General features: G+C 35.0%; 1 protein-coding gene across 2 annotated transcripts in view; it reads left to right on the forward strand.

Moving 5' to 3' along the window:
* The window catches only part of Hprt1 (hypoxanthine phosphoribosyltransferase 1), a 40,798-nt gene that overhangs the window by 13,776 nt on the left and 2,875 nt on the right, over positions 1-24,147 (forward strand). The window contains exons 4-7 of one of the 2 annotated variants that reach the window (XM_077106777.1): positions 5,043-5,114; positions 6,646-6,711; positions 10,493-10,510; positions 13,668-13,750. In XM_077106777.1, the coding sequence (XP_076962892.1) occupies positions 5,043-5,114; positions 6,646-6,711; positions 10,493-10,510; positions 13,668-13,750 (239 nt within the window). The remainder of the gene's footprint in view (positions 1-5,042; positions 5,115-6,645; positions 6,712-10,492; positions 10,511-13,667; positions 13,751-24,147) is intronic. The other variant, XM_077106778.1, reaches the window with a different exon arrangement.

Here is a 24,147-nt window from a genome sequence, read left to right on the forward strand (position 1 = left end):
GCAACTTAGCCAGACCTAGTCTCATAATAAAAAATAAAAAAGGACTGGGGTTGTAGCTCAGTGGTAAAGCACCCCCTAGTTTCAATCCTCAGGACCAAAAAAAAAAATGAATTGCTGTTGAGACTTAACGGGATTTTTTTAAAATATTTTTTTTTAGTTGTTGATGGACCTTTATTTTATTTGTTTATTTATATGTGGTGCTGAGAATTGAACCCAGTGCCTCACACATGCTAGGCAAGTGCTCTACCATTGAGCCACAACCCCAGCCCCAAGGAATGTTTTTTGACTGCTTACTGTAATATATATCTTATGCAGAACTAGATTGGTTTGGGGCAGTCGTAAGTCATGTGGAGCTAGGTTTGCTTAATAAGGTTAACAATTGTTTCCTGGGTGGCAGAAACCAATTTTGACCTGTAATTAGTCTACCTGTGTACAGAATCTGAAATATGTTACAGTATCAACACTGATGAAACAAAATCAGTATGATATTTATGTGTTAATTTTATAATTCACAATTTCTTGGATTGTGTGGATTTTTGATTTTTATTATTTTCGACTATTACTTTGCTTCTGGTTTCATGTTGGGATTTTATTTCCTATAAATTAAATTTTTCCTTTACAGAGATTTCTCCTAACTTCTTCAAAAATTAGAATAACTCCAGTGTTTGCTGATTCATGAATTAGTATTGTAGTCCATCTTTACAGAAACTCACCTTTCGTTCATACTTTTATAGAGAGTAAGAGCACTTCCTTCATTTGAATTTCAACCTTCATTCTCTCCATTGATCATTTATTTGACTCAAGTCTGGCCTTTTCCACAGTTTTTTGGTATGATCTCCTTTTTTTTTCCTAGAAGATAGTTTTTCCTCAGTCCTCAGTGACTCAGCTCCTTACATGGGCTTTGGTGGAGATCATTGGGCAGCACTAGCATGTTTAGACATTGGGGCAGGGTTTTGATCTTTTCTGGGCTTCACAAGATCAGTTTCTGGTCATCTAGTTGTAAATGGTGGGGCTCATGCAGTAATGTAGCTTCACATACAGATTGGGAAACAGGCACTGAGGGACTAGCTTCAGAAATGTCTCCAAGAGACCTTTTATAGCTGTGTCCTCTGCTGTGTTTCACATAACAAACTTCTTAGCAGCCTTTTCCTTGGGCACACATCAAGCACAGATTGTACAGTGAATAGGCTGCATGCTCCTTCATCTTTTTTGTTTTTCCGCCATCTTGGAAGCAAGAACTAAAGTTTTTCCACATTTTTATCAGTTCTATGGGTAATTGGTCAACCATTTAAGTACTATCATAGACCTCTTCTCTATTCTATCAAATCCCTTATACCCATGCATCATGACATTACTTCCTACTTGTAAACTTTTAACTTTCCAAAGCCTTGCTTGAATTAATGACTTATTAAACAAAATGTGAATTCTTATTCAACAGAAATTACTAATTGATTGGTTCATAGTTTGCACTAGGACTTAATTTCTGTCAGTATAGTTGCTGGCATTATAGCTGACCAGCCTTTAATAACATTGTTGCTAAGAGTCAAAACATGTACTTACAGTCCATGATACGATTTATGTTTTTGGTCTTGTTTAGCCTCCCCCCACCATGCAAAATAAATCATTACTTTATGATTCATATTTGGGGATTTGTGCAAAATGTTCTTTCTTTGGAAAGCAAAAACAAAGCAAAATTAGGGGCGTTTCATATTTTTTAAAATGTTATAGTTATAAAAGCAATTTGGAGCTGTAGAAACACTGAAATTCTAATTCTATTTTCTACATTTAATGTTTTTCTACTTTTAGTTTTAGATCTTAGAGGATTATTAAACTGAACTCCTTAATGAATAAAAAAGCATGAAGTCTTAAATATAAGCAAGACTTTTTAAAAATTATTCTTTAAAAAAAAGTCTTGCTTTTTTTTCAGGGGAAAGGGAAAAAAAGTAGGACTTTTTTTTAAAAAGAATTTCTTTTTTAGTTGTAGATGAACGCAATACCTTTTATTTTGTTTATTTATTTATTTTTTTAATGTGGTGCTAAGGATCAAACCCCGTGCCTCACATATGCTAGGTGAACATTTTACAACTGAGCCACAACCCCAGCCTCAAGACATTTTATGTTAATTTTTGCATAGAAAAAGTCCATTATAATTTATGTGAAATTCTGTAAGATTTTCTACTAAACAGTAGAAGTTAAGAAAGCGATTCAGATACTCTATTGATTGGAAGTAACGTTTCCAACCTATTTAATAATTCAGCAGCTTGCCACAGAAGGCGTTCACATACACATAAAAAAACAGACAACTTAATTTGATAAAACAATAAAATTGAAATGCTAAATTGTAGCGTTAGTAACATTGATGTTAGTATGATTTTATATGCTGATCTTGACCAATTTGAAACAATGAATTAAAGGCTGCCTGATAAGTATTAATCCTAAAGAAATGCTTCATGAATTATTAAATATTCCCAGAATATAAAAATATCTATTAAAATGTCCATACATTATCTGTATTTTCTTTGAAATAAAAATTTTATTTTTCTAATTAATAAAATATTATTTTAAAGATCATAACTTTCTAATATTTTAAAGAATTTTCTCTCTGTATAAACACATATTATTATACTTCATATACTTGTAGTTAGAATAGCTAGGTAGTATTTTATTTGCCCAGGAACTAGATGAGAAGTACCCTGGGATTCCAAATACCATATTTGATTAAATTAAAGTCGATGTTGGTTAAGACTTACTACTATTTTTTGTGCTTCTAAAAAATAAAACATTTCCAGTTACGCTTATGGTGCCATCAATTATAATAATGTTGATTTTAGGGGTATTAAAATGTAAATGTGCATCTTAGGACAATGAAAAATAGTGCTATATATTTAATGGCCTTTTAAAAATATTTTTGTAGTTGTAGATGAACACAATATCTTTATTTATTTATTGTTATGTGGTGCTGAGGATTGAACCCAGTGCCTCACATGTGAGAGGCCTGCGCTCTACCGCTGAGCTACAGCCCCAGCCCTTGATGGCCTTTTTTGATCCTACGACTGTGGTATTAGAAAAATGAAACAATCCATAGTATGCAGATGTGTTTCTTCTACTTTGAGGAATTTCTGTGGTATTTTTTTACTAAAATAATTGAATAAAAATAATGACACCTTTAGAGGAAGAGCTTTGCAGGGCTACTAGTGATTGAACCTAGGGCCTTGCATGTGCTAAGAATGTGCTGTACCACTGAGCTACATCCCCAGTCCCCAAACTGGAGTTCTTGTTGCTACCGTAAAGTTTTCAAAATTCCTAGGGATGGACAAACAGGAACAAAGTTCTTTCCTATTATCCTCATTTTTTTCGTTCAGATGCCAAAATGACATAGGAAGACAGATGCTGGGGCTGGGTTTGTACCTTAGTAGTAGAGTGCTTGCCTAGCATGTGTGAGGCCCTGGATTCAATCCTCAGCACATAATAATAAATAAATAAATAAAATAAAGGTATTGTGTCCATCTACAACTAAAAAAAAGTTTAAAAGAAAAGAAAGACAGGCACTAAGGGTATTTGTAGACCTAAGGGGAATGAAGGTTAGGTAGTTGATGGTGGCATCCTGAGTTAAAGATAACTTGGACTTTGGCTGAGAGAAGTGACAAGAAAGGATGTTTAGGGTAGATAAAGCAACTTTGAAAGTCAGGGGCTTTCTCCTCACCCATCCCAGTCTTTTCATCTCAGACTGCACCATACTTAAAGATGAGGCATTTATGAGGCACCCAGTAAAGGAAGGCAGTGGGAAGCTTGTCAGGGAGGAAAGTTGGTGCAGTTCCCACGGCCAGCCACATGGGATAATTGATTCATGGATGCAATTTGGTCACTTATACCCATTTTCCAGCAAGTGGACTGTACCATTAGTCTTAAATAATTATTTTTTATTAAACTCTATTTAAAGGGTAGCTATATTTTCATGAAAAAAGCCTCAGGAGAAACATAAGTTAAAAACCTTGGGTCCAACAGAAGTGTGGAGATTTGGATGTTATGGAACACCAGTGTTTTGCATGCTTGGAATTCTGTTGTTTCTTGCCTTGTCATTGCAGTCTTTGGAGCATGGGTATTTTTCTAGGACTCTGCACTATAGTTCTTGAATATTTACTCTCATCCTTTTCTCTTTAAAAAATAATCAATTGGAGTTGGACTGTAATACCACATTCCTACAGAAGATGGCAGTATTTAACAAGTTTATAGTAGGAATTATTTAATATTATGGACTCTCATCTAAAGCTTCAATTTTTTCCTTTTTTTTCCTATTAGTCAATTCTGTATGTTTGAAATGCTGTTTTTAAGTTAGTTAGAATAAAGGGTATCTGTAATTTCCCTAAGATGAGAGGTAAAACGCAAGGGTCTTTTGATATTGTAAAGTCATGCATTTAGTTTACAACATGGAATAGTTATATGGTGGGTTTTTTGGTTTTTTGTTTTTGTTTTTGTTTTTTTTATACCAGGGATTGAACCCAGGGGCATTTAATCACTGAGTTGTATAAGTCCTGGCACTTTTAATTTTTTATTTTGAGACAGTGTCTTGCTAAGTTGCTTAGGACCTCCCTACGTTTCTGAGACTGGCTTTGAACATGCAATCGATCCTCCTGCTTAAGCCTCCTGAGTTGCTGGGATTATAGGCGTGTGCCACTGCACTTAGCATTGTATGGTGTTTTATTTTTATTTATATTTTCAGTGCTGAGGATGAAACCCATCACACATGCTAAGCAAGTGCTTGCTGCTCTACCATTGAGCTACACACCCCCGGCCCAACAGGGAGTAGTTTTAAACAAAAATGGTTTCATAGGCAACACACTGGTCTACTACTCGGTCACTTTTGTTGTTGTTTTTGTTTGTTTGTTTTGTGTGTGTGTGTGTGTGTGTGTGTGTGTGTGTTTTCTGTTAACAGACATGTTGGTTCTTTTTTCTTTTTAAACCAAGGATTGAATCCTGGGGCATTAACCACTTAACCACATCCCCAACCCTTGTTATTATTATTATTATTTATTTTGAGACAGATCTCAGTTGATGAGGCTGGCCTGCAACTTGTGATCCTCCTGCCTCAGCTTCCAGAGTTGCTGGAATTACAGGTGTGGGCCACTATGCCTGTTGGTTCTCTTTAAGGAATAATTGTTACAGTGAACATCCTTGAATGTACCTTTGCATATTTGTGAATTTTTTTGTTGTATCAATTTCTGGAAGTGTTGATTGCTGGTTTTTTTTTTTTGTTGTTGTTGTTGTTTTTGTGGTGCTGGAGTTATGACCCAGGACCTCACACATGCTGGGAAAGCACTCTACCACTGAGCCACATCCCAGCCCGCATGTTTACAATTTTAATAGGTAGTGCCATATCCTTTTCAAAAGAGGTTGCACAAATTTATACTCTCACAAATGACAAAACTGCTTGTTTCTCCTCAGTGTATCATCAGGCTTGATTTTGTGTGCATGGATGAGTAATTGACTCACATTCTTTTGGTATTTGTTTCTCAGGTATTTTCTATACTCTGGGTTTGTTTTTTTTTTTAAAAAGTATCTAATTGTGTTCACTCTTCATCTTCCTGTGGGTTCTTATTTTGGAGCCCAATATCTGTTAGTTTTTTTTTTTTTCAGTTTGGATACATGTCATGCCTAGGTTTTTACCTTTTCTAAGAATTTGAGAAGTTTTCCTACATTTACTTCCAGTCCACTTATGGCTTTGTTTTTTACATTTAGATTTTAATCCATCTGGAATTTATTTTTGTGAATGCTATGAGGTAGGGACCATACTTTATTTTTTTCAAATGGATAAGTAGCTGACCAAACACCATTTATTGAATAATTCATCTTTTCCTTACTGACTCGAAATACTATCTTTATCATATACTAAATCCTCATATATTTCTGGGTCTGTTTCTGGACCCTACTTTGTCCTTTGATCTCCTTGTCAATTACTGTGCTAGTACTGCACCATTTTAATTGCCATAGCTTTTTGGTATGGTTTGCTGTCTGATTGGGCAAGCCCGTACTCTTTTACCCAAGTTTTCTGTCTTGAATCCAGCACATCCACATTTGGTTATTTCTACCAACTATATCCCCCCCCTTTGAAACTCCTGAGAGCCTAAGCAGTATGCCTTAAAGGACTAAGTCTTAGTTTCCCAGACAGTGCTGAAGATGACCTGGGCCTGGTCTAGACTTTTCAGGACATATTCTTGGGTTTAGATGTAATAATAGACCAACCTTTACAACTTGCTTGACTCATGTGATGGTACAGGGCCAGAACCAGATACCTGTCATGCTAATAATTTCCCTTTGGTTCAGAAATGACCATAACTGATGATGGGTGGCTGCTGTAATACTGTCCCCTCAAAAATGGGTGTAGCCTATTTTTAGGACTCTTAGGACATCAAATCAGTAATGGCCAATTAGGACTTTTTAATTTTTACTAATCTCTACTTTAAAGTTACTTAGTCATTCATTTCTGGAAACTTAATTCTTATAATTCATATCATTTAGAATATCATAATGCTGTGGACATTACATAGCTACATAGCTAACTTCTTAATCTTCTAGCTTCCATTTGATAATTTGAAGTCTATGTATACTTAAGATACACATATTCATATATGTTTTTTTATAAACTAGAATGACCAGTCAACAGGGGACATAAAAGTAATTGGTGGAGATGATCTCTCAACTTTAACTGGAAAGGTATGTATCTTGAAGAGGAAGAACAGAGTACTTTATTCCAAAAGTCAGTTAATAACACTGTGCTTTCAATCATATATTGAGAGGCAATTTACATAATACAACTAAACAAGGGTTATTTAACCCTTGGAAGCAATCTAGGTTAATTATCTTCCCCTATATTGCCAAGTACTGTTCTCTACCTCTGGTAGGAATCTAATTTGGAATCCTTCAGAAATTATAGATGGGAGTGCTGGAGTTATTAGCTCAGTGCTTGCTTAGCATGCTCAAATCCCTGGTTTCAATCCCCAGCACTGGAGGGAAAACCCACAAGTGGGGAAGCAACAGGTTATTTAAATTGTCTGTGTTCCAAAGATAGGTAGGTAGGGGTTAATCAAGGATTAAATGATATATGTTGAGCTTTTACAACAATTTCAAGTAAAAAGTACACTACATAGATTCAGACATAATTTAAAAGTTTTTTTTAACTATTTTTTTTTTTAATCATTGGCAGTACTAGTGATCAAGCCCAGGGCCTCATGTGTACTAGGCAAATGTTCTACCACTAAGCTTCTCCCAAGCCCTTTTTATTTTTCACTTTGAAACAGGGTCTTGCCTGTCAAGGCTGGCCTCAAACTTGCAGTCCTTTTGCCTCAGCTTCCCTACTAGCTGAGGTGTGTGAGGATTACAGTTCAAAGAGTTTTATTAATACATGAAAATTCTTTCAGATATTTTCCAGTATTGATTTTGCTGTCAATTGTCATTTGCCTCAAGGTATTTTTGAATTTCCCCTTTGATTTCTTTAATTCTTTTTATACATTGAAAAAATTTTTGAGTAATCCATGAAAAGTGATGGAATGCTGCTTTTTAAAAAGCTGCCAGTTATTGTTTGCTTATAAGACCTGTGCCAAATATAAAGACATCAGTCCTGGAAAAGTTTCACAACAACCCAGTAAAAGAGATTTTATCCCCATTTTACATATAAGGAATTAAGGGATGGAGCCATAGTTTGAAGCAGTATGGAATTAGGAGACAGAAAAACTGTCTCATAGTTCCAAAGTCACACAACCTGTGATAGAGCTTGAATTTTAATGCAAACACTTGAAATTCTTTCCTTCCTCTGTCTTGTAGATCTTTTTTTTTAATTATATTTATTTTTTAGTTTTAGGTGGACACAATATCTTTATTTTACATTTATGTGGTGCTGAGGATCAAACCCAGTGCCTCATGCATGCTAGTCAAGCACTGTACCACTGAGCCACAATCCCAGTCCCTGTCTTGTACATCTTAATGGTCACTGCTTATTTAACTGAATATCTGTAAGAAAACTTTAACATAACACACTTGTGTGAAATTCTGTGGTCCTGTATCAGGGTTATGCCAATCTATTGTTGTCCTCAGCATCTTTTGAAAACTTCAGAGGAGAAATTGTTATCTCTTGATGCTTTTCCTCCTCTTTTCATTCTGTATACAACTGCCAGTCCTGCCTCCTTCCCCTTTTAGCATGCTTTGTCCTTATTTAAAAGCCATTTGAAACCCTTACTTCTCTAATCAGTTTTAGCACTATAAAAGATCTAGCCTTCAGGGCCTTCAGTGATTGAGTTTGACCTTGCCTTTTCCACTTAATGGGTCTGTCCCACTATGTAGCTCTGTGATCTTAAATATGTCTGTTTCTAAAATAACTTTTTGTGATAGTTGCAGTAAAGCATATTTATTGTGGAAAAATCAAGAAATACAAATTGAGTGACGTTATTTCTTGGTGGTGAGATAATGGGGTTATTTAAAACTTCTGCTTCATCTCTTTTGGCAAAATTTATACAGTATACAGATACATATGTATATATTTTTCCCCTTTTCTCTAGTTAATGTTTGACAATATGGGCTCTGGGCCCTAAATATACCTTGTTCAAATCCTTCTCTTCCACTTGCCTATGGTTATAACTTTAAACAAGTCATTTGACTTATTAGCCTCATTATTTTCATTTATTAAGTAGGGATGAAGCTTTTGACATAAAGTAAGCTCTTAGTGTGGCAATTATCATTCTTTGTGAGACATATTGGAATCATACTCTACTACAGATTTTATATTGGACAAATATTTAATCCCTTTGGACTTTGACTTGTATAAACTATTATAGAAAGTATGATTATGACTTAATCAAGTTGTAAAGTGACTTAGTGTTAGAACTAAGGGCTAGAATTCAGTTTCTCTGTTTTATAATTCCATGCTGTTTTTCAAACCATGATTCTATCCCACTGTGCAAATCACTGCCACAGTGAGCCATAGTTACTGATGGGAATGTGTTATCCTTCAAATATGCTATCTAGGGTAGAGAAATGTTGAGAAAGAACCACATATTAAGTGGTGAAAGTTATTGGTCCAGTCATAGATTATGTTCAGTTTTCCTAGAGATTTAAATTATAGTGTCTTTGAAGAGACGGATTAGTTGTGATAAGAGAAAAGGAGGGGAACTAGCTTCTTAAGCATCTACTGCTGCAGTACTATATTTATTATTTTATTTAATCCTTATGACAATCCTGTGAAGGAGGTATTGTCCCTTTCTGTAAAGAAGGATGTTGAAACTCAAAGTCATACAGCTGTTAGGTGGCAGAGCCATAGTTTGAATCAGGAAAAAAATCTAACTCCAATGTTTGTATTCCTTATACTACACTGGGATTCATTTGAACATAGCTTTTAAATATATTTTTCCTACCTGTTGAACACGCTAGGAAATAGGCTGCAGTTGTCTCTACTAGCTGCTCCACTGAGGATGGATCAGAGTGAGAGAAGTAGTGTGAATTGCCAAAAGTTAACAGGCTAGCCTTACTTCATTCTGTGCTTGGACCTATTCAGGCTTGTGAAAGATATTGTCTGCAATGGTAAACTTCTTTGAGATATAGAAATGTTGAAGCTTTACTTGGTTATAATTTTAATACCTAGAGCACTGATTCTCTAATCTTTTGTTTGCATCTCCCATCAAGGTAAAGTTTTTTAAAAAGTTCCAATTTTTCATGTAACACAGTGGATGTTGTGTGCCCTTCCTTGGTAATCACTAGTTTAGAAAAGAATATAGAACATTAAAATTCTGATGCTATAATTGTGTGACAGAGTACAATGACAATGACAAATAAAATGGTGTGGATATTCTTGGGGCGATGATTATAACCATTATGTGTAATGTTTCCTCGTTTCTATAAGAACAGATAGAATGTGTCTCTACTTTGGGAAATGATCATTAGATGGTATGTTCTTAAGGACTCTTCCAGCTATAAAATTCTGAGATGTAGAAAGTAGGGTGAAGGTTTATAGTGGGAGGAAATATTGATATCTTTTTTAGTGTAGTCCAAAAATATGGATGAATCCACATTAGTATAAGTCTAATAGGAAAATGAATTCTGAATTATATTCTATATGGTAAGTTAAACACACAATTTTGGAGTTTTTGTACAAATTACAGGTCCTAGAATATTAGTATCAGAAGACAAATAAGAAGTCAACTAGTTCAAGTTTCTCATTTTACATTTGGAAAACAGACCTAGAGAAATTTCATGACTTGCCCAAGACCTTGCATTAAGTAAGGAAAGGATTTTATAAAAATGAACACTTGGGTCAAATTTTATTTATAAAAAATTCAGTGTTAAGGACTTCCACATTTCAATAGATGGCCAAATGGTTTCAGGAAGGGCTTGATGCAATCATTAAAAACAAGAATTTGGATAATTTCCTAAGAGTTTGTTACCATATAATTTCACTTACTATTAGAAATACTGATTCACTAAACTGATTTTTCTTTTTTTCTTCTAGAATGTCTTGATTGTTGAAGTAAGTTTTTACATTGATTTTTAATATAGTGTTTATGATTTTCTAAGTTATTGTGTATCATCCTAAAGGTAAGTCAGGGAAAGAAATTCCTCTTTATTAGTTTTAATGGTTGGCTTGTGTTTTGTAAAGACTAAGTGAATTTTTACTGGTAATGGAAAAAAAACATAGTATATTTCCTCTTTTTGTTGTGAATTTTTTTTTGTAAACATGTTACAAGTATACATACAGACACATACACGTATATATATACATATTAACTTTAGTGTCTTGCTTAAATTTCCTCTTAAGCAACATTTTGAATGTACAAAAGAATATTTGTAATTTATATTCTATTTTCCATTTGAATGTAATAATAGCCAAATTTATACATTGTTTACATTGCCAGGCACTATTCTGTATGCTAAAGAAATAAGCATAGAGAGTTTAAGTAGTTTCCTAAGGTTACCAGTAATAAATGAAATTTCATATCATCACTTTCCAAAGCATAATCCCTAGACCAAAAGCATCAGCCAGGAACCTACTGAATCAAAACTTTTGTGATGAGGCCCAGCAGGCTATGCTTTAACAAGTCTTCAGGTGATTCTGTTTTGCATGCTAAGCTTTAAGAACCTTACCTTCTCATTAAGGCCTTCCCTGGCCATCATGTATAAAAATCTCATGTTTCCACCCCCTCAATTTATTATCCTTCAGTACTTTTCCCCCTGATCACTTATCACTGTTTAACAACTTGTATTTACACCTCTTTATTTTTTATCTCTGGTCTCCCTATTCAGATCTTTCTGCCTTACTGAATTCTACAAACTTCTAATGTGGCAAACCACTTGATTACAAATAATCATGCCTCATATTCAGAGCCTGTTCACCCTTTCTTTAGTCTTTAGACTGAATTCTTTTTGTAGCCTCAATATACATAATCAACCTAATTCTCCAATATCTTCCTTTCATTTTCTCTGTACTTGGCACCATTTCCTAGAGCCTTTACCACCATTTTTCTGCCCTTGATTGTTTTTTATTTTTAAATAACTGTTTATGAATTTTTTTATTTGACCACAAAGAAATTCAGTCTCCTTAGCTATCATTTCCCATTGTCCCCACAACCATCCCCTAGCAATTTGATGAACTATTTTCTGTCTTGAAAATTGGCATATCCTGGGTATTTTAAATATAAATGAACTCTCATAGTATATGCGTTTTGTTTCTGGGTTCTTTCACTGAGCTCAGTGCTTTCAAGGTTCATCCATGTTGTGGGATGTCAGTAGTCAATTCGTTTTCATTGCTGGATAGTATTCAGTTGCATGGATGTACTACATTTTCTTAATCCATCCATCATTGATAGGCATTTACATTGTTTTCACGGTTTGTTCCTTATTTCTTACACCTCAGACTTTTCTTCTTCCCTTTAAATTTTTATTTATTCTCTTCCTTCTTATGCCATCTTTAAATCCTTAAAACCCAGCTCAAAAATTACCTCCACAAATCCTTCTTTGACACTTTTTCCCTCCTCATTGCATTGGGCCCTTTTGCTTTTAATTATGAAATATTTTAAACTCAGAAAAGTGTATGTTCAAAACCCATGCATGTACCACAAAAAATTTATAAAAGAAATTATACATAATACAGCTGAAGTCCCATTTCTTCACTTTCCCTTCATTTTCAGAGGTATGTTAACTGGAAATGTTGATAAATATTCTCATGCATATATTCATATACTTATCAAGTACAGATTATCTGGGTCCTCTGCTCAGGGTCTCATCAGGTTGAATCAAGGTATCTGTCTCACCTGTGGCTCATGCTCTTCCAAGTTCATTTAGGTTGTTGACAGAATTTAGTTTCTTTTAATTGTAGAACTGAGGGACCATTTTCTTTTCTGAGCTACATCCCCAGCCCTTTTTATTTTTATTTTGAGATAGGGTCTCACTAAGTTGCTTTGGGCCTTGCTAAGTTGCTGAGGCTGGCCTCAAACTTGCAATCCTCCTGCCTTAGCCTCCCAAGTCACTGGTATTACAGGTGTATGCCACTACTCCCAGCAAAAATGTTCTACTTTGTTTTTTTTAGACATATATGACAGTATAGTGTATTTTGACATATTATACACACATGGAGTATAACTTATTCTAATTAGGATCCCATTCTTGTGCTTGTACGTAATGTGGAGTGTCACTGGTGGTATATTCATATATGAACATAGGAACAATAGGTCCAATTCATTCTGTCTTTCCTATTCCCATCCTTCTTCCCTTCCCTTCATTCCCCTTTGTCTAATCCAATGTACTTTTATTCTTCCCTCTCCATTTATTGTGTGTTAGCATCCTCAATATCAGAGAGAACAAAAAAATCTTCTAGTTGTGATAAATACCTAAAATTCACTTTAACATAAAGTCATTCTGTATAGTAAAACCTTATTAATTTGAATACCTTTAAAGATGGTACATACAATGTTTCTCAAAGTGGAACTAAACTGTATCAGAATATTGGGGAAAAAATCCCTATCTTGAATTTATGAAGTAAAATCTAAAATATCTTTTATAAAGAATGACAGCATCATAACTTTCTAATGAAGCATATGTGTATATATTATACTTGCTGTCACTGATCTCTTTATCATGCCTAGAGAATCCAATATTGGGGAATGATATTCCCACTACTTTCTGAAGGCAATATGGTTTACAGTTTCTAGATTATCCTAGTGTGTAAATTTTGGTGAGACTTATTGCACTGAAGAAAATGTTTTCTCTGATATAAGGAGGCTGATTCATAGTGGGATAGGGAGAGGGGAACATGGGAGGAATAGACGAACTCTAGGTAGAGTAGAGGGGTTGGAGGGGAATGGAAGGGGCATGGGGTTAGAAATGATGGTGGAATGTGATGGGGATCATTATCCAAAGTACATGTATGAAGATATGAATTGGTGTCAACATACTTTGTATACAACCGGAGATATGAAAAATTTGTGCTCTATATGTGTAATATGAATTGTGATGCATTCCTCTGTCATATATAAATAAATAAATAATTTTAAAACAAGAAAAGATGGCATTATGCTATGGGGAAGTACCAGAACATTAAGGTTATGGTATTTGGTGTTTGAACAGTGACTTTAAATTTAAAACTATCCTGGTCTTATTTGCCATTTAAATATCTTTTCTTTTTTTAAAAGGATATAATTGACACTGGCAAAACAATGCAAACTTTGCTGTCCTTGGTCAAGCAGTATAATCCAAAGATGGTTAAGGTTGCAAGGTATGTATGACATTTTGAAATAAGTATTTTTTCTTCATTTGGAGGATTGATTACTTCTTTGTCAGGGTAAATGTTCTCAGCTGTCATTTTCTCTTCACAATGCCACGTAATCTCAAATAAGACTCAGAAAATAGCCTTTTTAAATAGTTTTGTTTTGTGTTAATAAAGCCCTTCATTATGGTTACCTTCTTGCCTAGTTATCCCTCAGTATTCATAGGGATTAAATCCAGGACCTCCAATAACAAAGTCCACATAAGTCCCTTATATAAAATGGCATAGTATATGCATGGTACCTATGCACATCCTTCCGTATACTTTAAAGCATCTCTATGGAAAGACCCTTCATATCCATGGGTAGGCAGAATTAATATTGTTAAAATTACCATACTGCTAAAAGCAATGTACAGATTCAGTGTAATCCCAATCAAAATTCCAATGTCATTCTTCACAGAACTAGAAAAAAAGAAACAGACTTAAAATTTATTTGTAAGAATAAAAGACTCAGAATAGCCAAAGCAATTGTAAGCCAAAAAAAGCAGTGCTGAAGACATCACAATGCCTGACTTCAAATTATACTACAGAATTATAAAACAAAAACATCATGGTATTGGCATTAAAAGCAGACTCATAGACCAGTGTTAGAGAATAGAAGACACAGAGACAAACCCACATTATTTAGTCATGTGATCCTTAACAAAGGTGCCAAAAACATACATTGGAAAAAAAGACATCCTTTTTAAGAAATGGTGCTAGAAAAACTGGTTATCCATATAAAATGAAACTAGACCCTTAATTCTCACCCTGCACAAAAATCATCTCAAAATGGATCAAAGATCTAGGAATTAAACCAGAAACTATGTAACTCTTAGAAGAAAACAAGGTCAACACTCCAGCTTATAGGCATAGGGAATGACATTCTCAATAGGACTCCTGAGGCTCAGGAAATACTGCCAAGAGCTAATAAATTGGATTGCATCAAATTTAAAAATTTCTGCACAGCAAAGGAAACAGTTAGGAATGTGAATAAAGAACCTGCAGAATGGGAGAAAATCTTTGATAGCTACTCTTCTGATAAAAGATTAATATCTAGAATACATAAAGAATGCAAAAAAACTTTACACCAGCCAGGTACAGTAATGGACATCTATAATCCCAGCAACTAGGGAAGCTGAGACAGAAGGATCACAAGCTCAAAGCCAGCCTCAGCAACATTGTGAGACCCTGTCTCAAATTTAAAAAAAAATTAAAAGGGCTAGGGATATTGCTCAGTGGTTAAGCACCCCTGCATTCAATGCTTAGTACCAAAAAAAAAAAAAAAAAAACCATGAAACTTTATACCAGAAAAACCAAATAATGTAATTAATAAATGGGAAAATGAATTGAACAGATACTTCTCAAAAGAACTACAAATGGCCAACAAATATATGAAAAAATGTTCAACATCATTAGCAATTAGGAAACTGTAAATCAAAACAACACTGAGATTTCATCGCACATCAGTCTGAATGACAGTCATCAAGAATACAAATAATAATAAATGCTAGAGAGGATGTGGAGAAAAAGGAACACATTTACACTGTTGGTTGCAACCACTATGAAAATCAGTATGGAGGTTCCTCAAAAGACTAGGCATGGCCAGCAGCTCAGGAGGCTGAGACAGGGGGATCATGAGTTCGAATCCAGCCTCAGCAACTTAGCAAGGCTGTGAGCAACTCGATGAGACCCTGTCTCTAAATAAAACACAAAATAGGGCTGGGGATGTGGCTTAGTGGTTAAGTGCCTTTGGGTTCAATCCCTGGTACCCCCCCCAAAAAAAAAAGACTAGACATGGAACTACCATATGACTCTGCTCTACCACTCTTTACCCTAAAGAATTAAAGTCAGCATGCCATAGAGGATAACTGTGTACCCATGTTTATTGCAGTACAATTCACAATAGCCAAGTTACGGAACCAGCCTAGGTTCCCATCAATGGATGAATGGGTAAAGAAAATGTGATATATACATATATATATGTATATACACACACACACACACACACACACACACACACACACAATGGAGTTTTATTCAGCCATAAAGAAAAATGAAATTTTTATTTGCAGGAAAATGGATGGAACTAGAGATCATTATGTTTGGCGAAATAAGTCAAACTCAGAAAGTCAAGGGTAGTATATTTTCTCATACTTGGAAGCTAAAGAAGAAAATGGAAAAGTAGGTGGGGGTCTTATAAAAATCAAAGGGAGATTAGTAGAGGAAAGGGCTGGGGTGAGGGTCAGGGATGTGAGGGAAGTGCTGGGGAGTTATATTGGCAAGATTATATTGTGTGCATGTACAAACATGTAACAACAAATCCCATTGTGGACAATTATAATGCATGAATGAAAAATGGAAAAAAATAAAAATAATAAAGCATTTCCAGGTTATTTGTAATACCAAATACAAAGTAAATACTACATAAATAGTTGTTTGGCTGCATTGTATAGGGGATATTGATGGATTAAATCTGTATATTTAATACAGATGCAATTTCAATTTTTTTGCTTTTGTTGCATTATAATTGTACATAATAGTTGGGCTCATTTTGACATAATCATACATGCATGGAATTTAATTTACTCCATTTCAGTCTCTGGTGCACCCCCTTTCCCTCCCCTCCACCCTCTCCCTGTTCCCTTTCTACTCCATTGGTGTATCTTCCATATATATATATATTTTTTTAATTGGTGCTTTATAAATATACTTAAAGATGGAATTCACTATTATATTTATACATGCAGATAGTGTAATTTTGTCAAATTCATTCTGCATTTTCTCACCTTTCTCATCTTTCCTCTCTCCCCCTCAATCTCCTACTCTGTTCATCTTCCCTCTTTCTTTATAATATTCAACACACACACACACACACACACACACCCCACTTATTTTGCTCTAGCTTCCGCATATGACTGAGAACATTCAACCCTTGATTTTCTGAGTCTGGCTTATTTCACTTAGCATGACATTCTTCAGTTCCATGCATTTACTGATACATGTCATAATTTCATTCTTTATGAAGTAAGGAATTTCATTCTTCTTTATGAGAAAAACTCCATTGTGTATATAGACCACATTTTCTTTTTTTTTAAGAGAGAGTGAGAGAGGAGAGAGAGAACTTTTTGATATTTATTTTTTTTTTTTAGTTATCGGCGGGCACAACATCTTTGTATGTGGTGCTGAGAATCGAACCCGGGCCGCACGCATGCCAGGCGAGCGCGCTACCACTTGAGCCACATCCCCAGCCCAAGACCACATTTTCTTAATCCATTCATTTATTGACAGGCACATGGGCTGTTTCCATTTTTAGTTATTGCAAGTTGCACTGATGTAAACATTGCAGGCTGTGTCACTATGGTATGCTGATTTTAGCTCTTTTGGATAAATACTAAGGAGTGGAATAGTTGGGTCATAGAATCATTCCATTCCTAGTTTTTTGAGTTATCTCTATACTGTTTCCACAGTAGTTGTATTAATTTGCAGTCACACCAACAATGTATGAGCATACCTTTCCCTCTACATCCTTGCCAGCATTTATTAATTATATCCTTGATGATTGCCATTCTGACTGGGATGAGATGAAATATCTTTAATTTTGATTTTCGCTTCCCTGACTGAAAAGATGTTGAACATTTTTTCATGTATTTGTTGCCCATTTGTGTTTTTTTTTCTTCTGAGATATTTGTTTAGTTTTTATTTTTGTTTATTTTTTGCTCATTTATTAATTGGGTTATTTGGGTTTTTTGACATCATGTTTTTTTGAGTTCTTTATATATTCTGGATATTAATTCCCCTGTCAGAAATGTGGCTAGAAAAGATTTGATTTATAGTATTATTTTTTTCAGACATATCTTTATTGATTTTATGTTTGGATGATCTGTTTATTGGTGATAGGGATGTGTTGAAATCACCCAGTATTATTGTATTGGTGTCTATCTGGGATTTAATGTCAAGAAGCATTTTTTTATGTAATTAGATGCATTGACATTTGGGGCATAAATATCTTTCAGCCTATGAATTCCTTTGCCTATGAGATGAATCTCTTGAAATGGCATATAGTTGGGTCTTGTTTTTTAATCCATTCTGCCAATCTGTGTCTTTTAATTGGGAACTTGAGACCATTTACATTCTGTGTTATTATGGTTAAATAATCATTATTTCTTGCTATTTTGATTAGTTTGCTATAAGCATTTTATTGTTTTGATTTTCATTTAGTTAGTTGTTCTTCTAGTGTTATTCATCTATTTGGGAGCTTTGTGGATTGTTTTTGGGTGCCTCTGTGGGTCATATATCATTAAGTTTTCTTTATAGTGCTGGCTTAGAGGTTATGAATTCTTTAAGTTTATCCTTATTATGGAATTTTTAAATTTCTGCATCAATCTGAAAGAGCTTTTCTGGATATAGCAATATTAGCTGGCAATTGTTTTCTTTTAGAGCTTGGAATATCTCATTCCAGGCCCTCCTTGATTTTAGAGTCTGAGTTGACAAGTTAGAAGTGAGCCTTGTTGGTTTGCCTCTGAATGTGACTTGATTTTTTTTTTGCAGCTTTTAATATGTCCTTTTTTTCTATGTTAGGCATTTTGATTATATATATGTCTTTTTTGATCTTATATATTGCGGTCCCATATGTCTCCTGTATGTGGATGTCTTATTTCTAAGGTGGGGGAATTTTTCTGCTACTATCTCATTGAAGACGTTCTTTTTTTTTTTTTTTTTTTTTTTTTAGTTTTAGGTTGACACAATACCTTTATTTTATATTTATGTGGTGCTGAGGATCGAACCCAGTGCCTTATGCCTACTAGGCGAACACTCTACCATTGAGCCACAACCCCAGCCCCTTGAAGAGGTTCTTAATGCCTTTAGCCATGTTCTCTTCTGTCCCAGTGATTCAGGTTAATCTCTTGATGTTGTCCCAGAGTCACATGATCTTTTTTTTTCTTTATTGAATATGAAGTATTCAAGTTCGTACACTCTTTTAGATCTGAAGTTCAGTCTTTGAGGCTTGAAGTTCTATGCAACCTATAGTGTTAGTGATATTATCAAGTGAATTTTTAAATTGATTTCATTATGTCTTTAATTTCCAGAAGTTATGATTGGTTTCTTCTCAGTATCTCTGTTTCTTTATTAAAATGATTTTTTAAAATATATTTTTTAGTTTTAGGTGGACACAATATCTTTATTTTTATGTGGTGCTGAGGATCAAACCCGGTACCTCATGCATGCTAGGCAAACACTCTACCACTGAGCCACAACCCCAGCCCTCAAAATGATTTTTCATCTCCTGTATTTGCTCTCTTAATTCATTCCTTAGATCTTTTAGTTCATTGAACATTTTAACAATTAATATTTTTTTCAACTTTCTCTGCAATTTCATCCACTTCTCTTTCAGTGGGTTCATTTTTGGGGGGACTGAATTTGTGGGGGGGTTGCCTATTTCCTCATATTTTCACAGGTCTTGGAGTTGCACATCGGGTGTATTGGATTACTATTTCTCTTATACGTGTGTCCTTTGGTTGTTATCTCTTTTTTTTTGGTCTAGAGACTTCTCTCTCTCTTTTTATTTTTTCTGTATGAGTAGATGTCCTGGAGTAGGAATGAGATCCCCTTCTATTTGTTGTATTTGGGATCTGATTGTTGGTTTAGGATTTTTCTTTCCCCTATTCTATATGTTGAAGTATTGTTGAGGCTTGAGTGGGGCTAGCTTGTCTACAGAGTGAGGTTTGCTGTTATTGGCTGAGTTGTAAGTGTTGCTCATCAACAGGATCTCTACTCTGTGGGCATGAAGTATCCCAATCACTTTTCAACTCTCAGAGCAAGGGGGAGCAAGGACTAGCAATAATGTTAACAAATGATGTATAGCCTTAAAATAAATGTCCAGTGTCTACTTTGAGATCTATAACACTGATTACCATCTGTTGAGAAATGGTAGAGTCAGCATTTAACATTTACACCAACAATGAACAGCCATGAACTAGGTCAGACATTAACCAACAGGTGTCTTCTATGTCATACATTGTGTTAAAAATAACAACAGGAATAAGGCAGAAATTATAAACTACATAATTCTATCAGATAATGGAATTGAAGTTCTTTAAGTGAAAAGAAAATATGGTAGGAAATTTAGAGAAATGTTTGAAATATTTAAAAATGAACAGAGGAGAAGTAGAAGGTAGGTAGCAGATGATGGCTATAAAGATGGAGAATTAAAAAACTAACTAAAAGTAATAAACTAAAGAGAGGAAAGGGGATCGGGAAAATTTATTAATGGGGGAAATGAGTGAAGAAGAGCTAATAAGGAACAAAACCCAAGTATACAAACAAACAAGTAAAAGATTAAAACAAACCCATGTAAAATTTTACCCAACCAAAGTCAAATCAAAGCTAATGGATGAAAAAGGAAATTATATGAATATACATATTCATATAATTAATGGATGAAAAAGGAAATTATATGAATATACATATATATTCAAACCTATCTGTGTAGTGATAACACACACACACACATATATGGTGATAACACACAAACATAATCACACAGAATGGAAAAAAGTAAAAGAATAGAAAAGTAATTTTTTAAAAAATAGGATAAAAATAAAATTAAAAATTAGAAAAAAAAGCAGAAAAGGGGGGAATAGGAAAAGAATTCTTACTGAGAAAAGAAAAGGATTTCCACTGAGGTCGTCAAAACTTATGGTGAGGATGGATATATTTTTCTTATGCTAATGTGCAATATTTAAATTTAGTTTTGGAGACTAACCCTTAGGTCTAGGACAGTGTGAAGTCTCACATCTTTGTGTTTCCCCCCAGGCTGCCAGCTGTTTTTGCTAGGTTCCAAAGCTGGTTGTAGTAGCTCTCAGCATCCTGTTCCCTTAGAAGATAGGGGATAGACTGGGGAGTGCTGAAAACTGTGTATTCCCATAGTGGGGCTGGTCTAGAGTTCTAAATTGTAAATTCCAGTAGCTAGAGATTCATCTTGACCTACCCTTGGAACTCTGTTGGTAGGTATTTGAGATTTGGTTCACACCTACCTCTTGCTGGGCAAATGCCTATCTTGGCTGCACCATCTGGGTCTCAGCCCTCCCAGAATTTCCACTTTTAGCATGAGGAGTCTAAACCTTGACTGGCTTCAGATATTTCATCCCCATGGTTGTGATTTACCCAGGGTCAGACCTGGAATACAGACTTGTTTAACTGCCATCTTTCCAGATGTTCCAGATGTTCTAGCAACAAGGGGAGTTTTACTCAGTATCCCCAGCCTGTACTGTCCTAGGCACAGACCTCTGCACCTGTTTCAGTCATGCTGGTCCAGATACAATATGACCCTCACAATGGGTGTCTTCTGGGTCAGGCTGTCAACTTCCTCTATGAATTCCCAATCTCCAGCCTCTACTTTATACCACACAGCCACTCAAAAATGCTGCCACAGCACTGATTCCAGCTGGACTATGGGGATCTTAGCTAACTGACTTTTTAAAAAAATTTATTTATTTATTTATTTATTTACTTTGGTGGACACAATATCTTTATTCTTGTTTTTATGTGGTGTTGAGGATTGAACCAGGGCCCCGCGCATGCCAGGCAAGTGCGCTACTGCTTGAGCCACATCCCCAGCCTGCTAACTGACTTTTAATTATTTTTCAAAATATCTTTCCCCACCATCTCTGGATTAGTTAAGGTTAGCTTTCTATTCAATGGTTCCTCAAGCCCATTTTTTTTGCTATATTATTTTCCCATCTACTCTATTCCCCTTCCCATCTGCAGTGAGCTGGCATGTCTCTAATGTGTAGTTTTTATATTTTGTTCAAAGTTTCCAACTTTTGTATTTCTGTGATTATTTTGCTATCCAGTGTTGATTTTCAGTGAATTTCCTTAGGTAAAGAGCAGTTTTCCTACCATTTAAATCTTGTGCTGAGGAACTCCTGGGAAATGCATACTTCCTCTAACCTGCCATCTACCCTCCTGTTTTTTTTTTTTTGTTGTTGTTGTTGGAAACCATAGATATGTAGGGCTGTTTGTATTATTAACATTTGGTTTTTCCACATGCTAATTGTATCAACTTGTCCTGAGTAGCAAGGTAGAAATTTTGTGGCCTCCTTGCAAAATTGAGACCAAGAATCCCAAAGAGTAGTGAGAAAGTAGTAAGAAGGAGTGGGCCTTGGAGATCTGGAACTTCTAAAATTGAGTGATATATGCTGCATCTTGTTTTGGAGTCCACATTGAAATTTTACAGTTCCTACTTCATTTTTCTAAGCCAGCATCACTTCTTGGCCATATCCATGCTATTTTCTTTCGCTTTTATGATTCTCTGTCTATCCCTACTTTATAGTTTCCGTCTTCCAACAACTCTGAGGTAACATTGCTTCTACTTTATATATAAGGAGACTGAGGTGTAATGATTTGCCCAGGGATACAGCTAGTATTCTATAGAGGTGAGATTCAAACCCAGGGCTGGCACAATTAATGCTCTTACTACCTTAAATTGTACAGTTTGTTGTTTTCTTTTGCGGTACTGGGGATTGAACACAGGGACGTTCTATATTGAGCTGCATTTCAATGCCTTTATTTTTTATTTTGAGACAGAGTCTTGTTAGGTTGCTAAGGCTAGCCTCAAACTTGTGATTCTCCTGCCTTAGGCTCTTACCACATCCAGCCACTTAAGTTTTTATTAGAAGTAACATCTTTTGTTTTTTTTTTTTTTTTTTTTTTTTTTTTTGCAGCAGCGGCGGCAGGGGTGGTGGTGGTAATGTTGGTGGTGTTTAGGATGAAACCCAGGACCTTACACATACCAGGCAAATGCTCTACTACTGAGCCACATCCCCAGCCCATTTTTGGTTTTTTGTTAACTTATACAATTACCTTTTTCATTTTTAAATCTTTAACCAATATGTAATTTTTGTGATGGGGTCAGCTAGTGATCTTTTTTCTCTTTTCCTGAATGATATAACTTGTTTTTATAAACCTGTTTTGAAAGATCAACATATCTGTTGAGTGTCTGAATCAGAATACGCCTACTAATGAGTCATATGCCAGCAGTTTATCTTTAGAGGTTTTCTAATTGCTGGTACAAGCATATGTTAGTGAATTTTTGCATTGCTGGAGATATTGTGTGCTCAAAGAATACTTAGATCATAGGTGGCCCACATCAGTGTTTCTCAACTTTTTTCTCTAATCCCTCTCCTACCAGGAGATTTTATTATTACAGATATTTTATATATCTGTTTACATTTTATATGCATATCTACTTTATGTAAAATGAGTAAGTATAAAGCTTATTCTTTTTATTCAGTGCAGGGGTAAGAATGACTAATTTGTTTAACCTAAATTAGAAAGTAAAAAGCAGTTACCTGATAAGGAATATAATCTAACATGTCCAGTCTGGAAAATAGTTTGGCAGTTTCTTTAAAAACTAAACATATAAGTACCATAAGAACCTAAGGGGGCTAGTGAGCATTTATCCCAGGAAAATGAAAATCTATGTGCACATAAAAACCTGTACATGAATGCTCATAGTGGCAACATCTGTGATAGGTAAATCATTAAAATGAAAGGTAAATGGTTAAACAAAGTTGTAATGCACCCATACCATCATACTCAGCAATAAAAAGAAATCAACTATTGATACACAGAGTAACTAGATGAGCCCCAAAGAATTATGCCAATAAAAGCCAGTACCAAAGTTGCATATTATGATTCCACAACTTTCTTGAAATGACAAGATTATAGGAATGGAGAACAGATTAGTGATTGTCAGGCATTAGGGAGTACAAGAAGGAATCTTGTGTTACCTTGATTTTGGTAACAATTACTTGAATCCACACATGTGATAAAATTGCCTTAAAATTATATACAAGTGGTACCTGAAAACCTGTGAAATCTGGACAGATTCAGTTTGTTCACCAGTATCCATGTCCTTGTTGTAATAATCTTCTGTAGTTAAAAAAGATGTCAACAATAGAAGAAACTGAATCAGGGATACTAGGGATCACCCTTTTTTAAATTTTTTTTTTTAAGAGAGAGAGAGAGAGAAAAATTTTTAATATTTATTTTTTAGTTTTCGGCGGACACAACATCTTTGTTTGTATGTGGTGCTGAGGATCGAACCTGGGCCGCACGCATGCCAGGCGAGCGCGCTACCGCTTGAGCCACATCCCCAGCCCTAGGGATCACCCTTGTGTATTTTTTTGCAACTTCCTCTGAAGATAAAAAAATTTTGGAAAAGCAATTAACATTTAACTTTATATTTGCTGAGTCATTTCAAGTATGGCTTATTTTTGTAAATTGTATCAAATCATATATATAGGTTAGCAATTTCTATAAATACCTAATAATAATAGCAGTGTAATCAAATATTTTTTTTT

Source organism: Callospermophilus lateralis, chromosome X (assembly GCF_048772815.1).
Source record: "Callospermophilus lateralis isolate mCalLat2 chromosome X, mCalLat2.hap1, whole genome shotgun sequence".
In the NCBI taxonomy this organism is placed as follows: Eukaryota; Metazoa; Chordata; class Mammalia; order Rodentia; family Sciuridae; genus Callospermophilus; species Callospermophilus lateralis.